The sequence below is a fragment of the Gorilla gorilla genome, chromosome 16 (assembly GCF_029281585.2).
Source record: "Gorilla gorilla gorilla isolate KB3781 chromosome 16, NHGRI_mGorGor1-v2.1_pri, whole genome shotgun sequence".
NCBI classification, from domain to species: Eukaryota; Metazoa; Chordata; class Mammalia; order Primates; family Hominidae; genus Gorilla; species Gorilla gorilla.
Genome location: NC_073240.2, coordinates 17797194 through 17804133, shown reverse-complemented (window position 1 = coordinate 17804133; position 6940 = coordinate 17797194). Strand labels below are relative to the sequence as shown.

The following is a 6940-nucleotide window of genomic DNA, read 5'->3' as shown; positions in this document are numbered from 1 at the left end:
AATCAATTTTTTTCAAGGGTATTGATTTTTTAGTCTTGCTTAAAAAAGGCAAAAGGGAGGCATACATTAGGTAAATATATTGAGAATGGGAATTTGAATCAGAAAGAAAAGGCAGCGATCAGTTGGAAATATCTGAATACATATTGCCTAATGGGCATGTCCTCTCTCTGACAAAAAGCCTGATCTGACTGCAAATGAGGCAAATTGTGGCCTGTAGCAGCATGAACCTCCTTCTCCACCAAAGGATTGCTCAGTAATAACAGTCTAGCAGAAACTCACCTTGAAAAAAAAATGTAGACAACATGAAAAAAAGAAAGAAAGGAAGAAAATCAACAGTCATTCGGAGAAGTGCCATCACTGTAAGTGCATAGGGTAAGATTTAAAATAACATAAAGCAAATGAAAGATGTATAAAATACAAAAGAAAGACAGCAGAGAGCAATAAAAAGAGTACTTCCAAATAAGTAGAATTAATATTCTCAGGGGAATGCCAGAAGTTACTGCATCCATTAATAAAGAAGAGGAAAGCTAAAAATGAGATCATTGAAGTAATGATGGATATATAATCTCTCAATAAATAATGACGAATTGCATATATAGTAAAAAGAAGGCTGAAATATTTTTAAGCATACGCTTGCATACTAAAATAAATGAGGTCAAATGAACAATACAAATACACTTCTTTTTGGACACTGACTTCTACTTGCACCTGCAGTTCTAGTCCTCTCTTTTCCACTACACTTTCTGATCTTCTTAGTATGAATTCCAACAAGAGGCTTCCTTTTCTTCTGACTGCTGAGTGAATTCAATGAGTTAAAGTGAATGATTTGTATTCTCAGGAAAGCAGAGGGCAAGATCAAGCATTTTTAACACTGACTTCCCACGGGTGATTGGCTTTGTCCCTTAAGCTTAGGTGGTTGCTCTTTTCCTGATGAGTCTACTTTATCCTAAAGTTAGTAAACTTGCTTTGCCACTGGCCCTTTCTAACTAGGGGTGATAAAAATCACTCTAACCAAAGGTTACTGCAGTCTCTTGTGTTCTTTCTCATCCCTTCAACAGCTTTGCAAAGAGTCTCCAAACCCTCTCTGCATTATCCTTATTAAATTGCACTATCAGTTTCTTTATATGACCCCAGCAAATACATGAATCTCCTACTTAGGGAAACTGATAGACTAAGAGTACTTTGTACTTTTCTTTCATGCTCAAAGCTAGAAGGTAAGTATTTTCTAATAATGTGAAGCTGCTGAAATGACAATTTGGGTTAGAGCTGTGCTGTGGACTACAGCTATTTGAAAGTACAGTTTTATTTTTATGACAGGTTGCTCTCTGCTGTCTGGGATATTTACATTTTCCTTTCCTATGGAGAAGGTCAGAGTATGATTGATTCAACATTAAAAATAACTTTAGATTGTTTAAAGTGAGGATGTTCTAAATGATAATATTTGTGAAGTCCTCTATTTTGATATTTTTCACTTAAGATCAGTGATTTAGAAATCAAGTGAAAATCTTGTTACCATTTGAATGAACATACTGATATTAATAAAATGATAAGCATTTTACATGATCATCCAAGTTAGATTTTGACAGAATGCCTAGGGTCTTGGAGTAACCAGCTTTTGGCAATTCCTGGCTCTCTTTTTCATATTCAAATTTGTAAAGAAAGCAGAGAAGAGAAAATGTGTGTAGGTGTCTTCCTCCTGGAAGTAGGCACAAACTGCATGGAAAACCAACCAAAAAATGGTAACAGAAAAATATGATAATAATTTATTTAAAAATAAAATTCTTAGACTTTGTCATAACTAGAAGACTATCTAGAATTGTGAATGAAGTAAGGACCCCAAATAAAGATGCATTTCTAATTCTCATATTTCTGGCCCATGCGGCAAATATTGGGTATGCTAGATGGAAGAAAAGCTGTTCAATATATAACATCCTCTTCCATATCTCAGTTTTGATTCTATTAAAATTAATACAAGGAATGTAGCAGAATAGTGAGAAACAAACACATTTAGTCTGATATAGGGGATGCAGATGAATTTGATTTATATTCATGGCAGTTGAGCCTTCTAATATTGAATTCCAGAGTTAGTGCGGAAGCAAAGAACGTGTGCTTTCCGTGAGTGATTCTTAAATAAAAAGAACAGAGGCATATGTTTTTAACAAGTACTTATGTGGGATTCATAAAATTAATTTTTATATTATCCTCTCCCCTATCAACAAATTGTTAGGGACACCATGTCCATGTTTTAAATGTTTATTAAAATTGTGTTGTATTTTAATCTCAACAGTATCAATATAGATTTAATTCTCAGTCATGTATATCAACTTTTGTGAAAATTAATTTTATTTTCTTTCACTGGCATAAGTTTAATAGTTATTCAAAAAAAAAAAAACTCCTGGATTTTTTATTCACCTGACTTTTTAAATGTTTAAAAGATGACTGTTTCTTACCTTCACGTGATTAGGGGACCTTATGTTAAATTCTTGAGTTATGCTTTCTGCAGACTTTAGGTAGACAGAGTTTCACTGGTGAGGTAAGTTTTTTAAACTGTGAAATGCACAGATCTAAAGTTTACAATTCAATAACTTTGGACAAATACAAAGACCCATATAATCAATACCGATTCAAGCTACAGGCATTTTCCTCACCTCAAAAATTCCTTCATGCCTTTCCACTTAAATCTCATTCACACATCAAATCTTTAATCCATTCTTATTTTCATAACCATGGATTAGTTTTGCCTCTTCTAGAATGTCATATAAATGGAACTTTATGCCATGTAATTTCTTTAAAATTTGTTCAACATAATAAGAATTGATATTCAACTTTTTTATTTTATTCAATATAATATTTTATAGAGGCCCAGACATTTTGTTACTCACGTCAATATCTGATTTGTTGTTGTTGTTAATTCTGAGTACTGTAGTGTCCACTGTACGAATATATACAATTCGTGTATCCATTCCTTTATTGAAGGTTGTTTGGGTTGTTTCAAGGTTTAGTTTTAAGAATAAAACTGTTCTAATAAGTTTTGATTAAATCTTTATCGTGGCATCAGTTATTATTTCTTTTGTACACATAACAGAGAAAAAGCTTACTGGGTCTAAGAAAAATATATTTTAAACTTTATAAGAAAATAATTAACTGTTCTCTGGAGTGTTTGCCCCATTTTACACTCTTAAGAAACAAAAAGACTTCCAGTTTCTACATGTCTATAATTTTTGGTATTGTCAGTATTTTAAAATTTCTTTAAATAATTTCTAGTGAATGTGCAATGGCTGTCATTGTCATGTATATTTGCATATTCCTAACGAATAATGATGTCCAGAGCCTGTTCATGTGACATTGCATATCTTCCTTTGTAAGATATTCAAGACCCGGGGCCGGGGTGCGGCTGTGCAGCTCTCGCCGGAGCTGAGCCCAGCCGACCGTCCGCCGCTGCCAGTGTGCCTCTGCGCCTCCGCGCCATGGCCGGCCTCAACTCCCTGGAGGTGGTGAAACGCAAGATCCAGGCCCTGCAGCAGCAGGCGGACGAGGCGGAAGACCGCGCGCAGGGCCTGCAGCGGGAGCTGGACGGCGAGCGCGAGCGGCGCGAGAAAGCTGAAGGTGATGTGGCCGCCCTCAACCGACGCATCCAGCTCGTTGAGGAGGAGTTGGACAGGGCTCAGGAACGACTGGCCACGGCCCTGCAGAAGCTGGAGGAGGCAGAAAAAGCTGCAGATGAGAGTGAGAGAGGAATGAAGTTGATAGAAAACCGGGCCATGAAGGATGAGGAGAAGATGGAGATTCAGGAGTTGCAGCTTAAAGAGGCCAAGCACATTGCGGAAGAGGCTGACCGCAAGTACGAGGAGGTAGCTCGTAAGCTGGTCATCCTGGAGGGTGAGCTGGAGAGGGCAGAGGTGCGTGCAGAGGTGTCTGAACTAAGATGTGGTGACCTGGAAGAAGAACTCAAGAATGTTACTAACAATCTGAAATCTCTGGAGGCTGCATCTGAAAAGTATTCTGAAAAGGAAGACAAATATGAAGAAGAAATTAAACTTCTGTCTGACAGACTGAAAGAGGCTGAGACCCGTGCTGAATTTGCAGAGAGAACGGTTGCAAAACTGGAAAAGACAATTGATGACCTGGAAGAGAAACTTGCCCAGACTAAAGAAGAGAATGTGGGCTTACATCAGACACTGGATCAGACACTAAAAGAACTTAACTGTGTATAAGCAAAACAGAAGAGTCTTGTTCGAACAGAAACTCTGGAGCTCCGTGGGTCTTTCTCTTCTCTTGCAAGAAGTTCCTTTTGTTATTGCCATCTTCGCTTTGCTGGAAATGTCAAGCAAATTATGGATACATGACCAAATATTTTGTATTGGAGAAGCTTTGAGCACCAGTTAAATCTCATTCCTTCCCTTTTTTTTTTTCAAATGGCACCAACTTTTTCAGCTCTCTTATTTTTTCCTTAAGTTGCATTTATTCCTAAGGTAGGCAGGGTATTTCCTAGTAAGCATACTTTCTTAAGACAGAGGTCATTTGGTTCCTGGGAGAATAGGCAGCCCCACACTTTGAAGAATACAGACTCCAGTATCTAGTCATGGATATAATTAAAATGCTGAAGACCATAACCTTTTGGGTCAACTGTTGGTCAAACTATAGGAGAGACCAGGGACCATCACATGGGTAGGGATTTTCCATCCAGAGCCAATAAAAGGACTGGTGGGGGCCGGGGGTGGCTATTGTGGGAAATCATAACCCACAGATAGATTAACCTAAGAATCCTGGCCCTTCTCCACTCTCCACCATGCAGGACAAACATCCTCTCAAGCAGTCAACGTAGAATGCTTGGGAAATAGTCATAATTACCCACATATAGTAATTAATAGATAGTAATTAATAGATCCTTGATGTGATGTTCTTTTGCATATTTCCTTCATTCTAAAGTTGTTCCCTGGCCGGGCGCGGTGGCTTTCGCCTGTAATCCCAACACTTTGGGAGGCCAGGACAGATCACTTGAGGTCAGGAGTTCAAGACCAGCCCAGCCAACATGGCAAAACCATGTCTCTACTAAAAATACGAAAATTATGGTGACGCCTGCCTGTAGTCCCAGCTACTTGGGAGGCTGAGGCAGGAGGATCTCTTGAACCCAGGAAGTGGAGACTGCAGTGAGCCAATATCACACCACTGCACTCCAGCCTGGTCGACAGAGTGAGACTCCATCTCAAGAAAAAATAAAAATAAAGTTGTTCTCTGAAGAGCAAATGTCTCATTCCAGTAATGACCCACTGAGCAGGAATATGGTGGAGTTCAGTCCAATTCAGATCAGCCATATCCAAAAGACTACAAGTCATTACTAAGTTGAGAAAAAGAGTTTTTATCTATTAGCAGAAAGGGCCTTTCTGGCAGCAGAGATTAAAAACTGGCCCAACTTCATTTCCATACTTCAGGGAACAGCAAATTGAGGATTTACTTATCTAGGACTTGAATTCCTTCTTTGGGACCAAGTTAATAAAAGACCAAGAAGCTCCTGATTAAACTGGATAATGAAGGATTCTGTAGACCCAGTATCGGCTACACGTATCGGCTTTGTTTGACTTCTCTTTTCTCAGTTAACATCTCAGAGCTGGAACATTCCACATTCCCCAGCAGCGTGTGGGGGCCGACTAAAGTTTACAATTCCGACTAAAAATCACCCTGCTTCTGGCTTATCTGAATTCCTTACCCACCCCACCCCACACCCCACTCCTATTTATTCAGCACCACACTACCTAGGAAATACACTAGCAAATTGTGCAATGGAATAAAATCCACACTTTAGATTCTTGCAACTGTATCATATGTAATAGTATTACTTTTCCTACATTCTGGTCAAATAAATTTTTACATAAACAAACAAAAAAAAAGATATTCAAGACCCATGCCTATTTGGGGAGAGGCTGTTAGACGTTTTATTACTGAATAGTATTACTTATTAAGATCTTCTAAGTCATTTGTATGTATTAAAAATAATTCCTCCGATTCTGTGTCCTGCCTTTTAATTTTTTTCAATGCTTTCTCTTGATGAGTAGAAAATCTTATTTTGAGGAAGCCCTATTTATATAATTTTTTCCTTTATGGCTACATTTTCTGTTTGTTTTGTCTGAAATATTTTTGCCTCCCTAAAGATGTAATATTTTGCCTCCCTAACATGCAAGATTGTTCTCTTATATGCTTTATAGTATTAGTTTTTATATTTATGCTTCATATTTATGTTTATGAGCATCTCAAATTGGATTCATCACAAATTTGTAAATGATATGGGATAAACATTGACTTTAGGCTAAGCATGATGACTCACATTTGTAACCCCAGTGCATTAGGAGACTGAAGAAGGAGGATTTCTTGAGCCCAGGAGTTCGAGGCTGCAGTGAGCTATGATTGCACCACTCCAGCCTGGGCAACAGAAAAAGTTAGAAATAAAAAAATTAATTTGATTTTCATAAATTTATCTAGTTGTTTCAGATTTGTTGTAAAAATATGTATTTTCTATTGTCCTTTGTATTCATAGAAAATCAGTTCATCATCTATGTTAAACATGAACATATTTATGGATGCTCCATTTTTTAACATGCAGCTTTTAAAATCTTAAAATAATTTAATGTTACTTCTTTGATTATATTCTTTTCCACGATTGGTTAAGTTACCTATGTTCCTTTGTATTTCTGCATATTTATATACATCTTGACATCACATTGTTTATTTTTATTTTGCAGTAAAATCTGATGTGATTTTCATCAGATTTGAAATACATTTGTAGATCAATATAAGGTGGATGGATATCTTAATATAAATAACATATCAATAACATGTATAGATCTACGTTTTCTATTTTTTCTTAAAATTTCTCAATAATATTTTTTAGCTTCTAGATAAAAGTCCTACGCATATTTTGTTGCCTTTATTCCTAAGAATTATA

The 6940-nt window shown here is 37.0% G+C and overlaps 1 protein-coding gene across 1 annotated transcript; it reads left to right on the top strand.

The window, feature by feature from the left end:
• Positions 1-3427: 3427 nt before the first annotated feature.
• Positions 3428-5786, top strand: LOC101129329 (tropomyosin alpha-4 chain-like). Its single transcript, XM_055362723.2, has one exon. The coding sequence runs from the start codon at positions 3468-3470 to the stop codon at positions 4212-4214; it is 747 nt and encodes a 248-aa protein (XP_055218698.1). The 5' UTR covers positions 3428-3467; the 3' UTR covers positions 4215-5786.
• Positions 5787-6940: the final 1154 nt, after the last annotated feature.

Coding starts and splice junctions, on each gene's coding strand:
- LOC101129329 (XM_055362723.2), top strand. CDS start 3,468: ATGGCCGGCCTCAACTCCCTGGAGGTGGTGAAACGCAAGATCCAGGCC.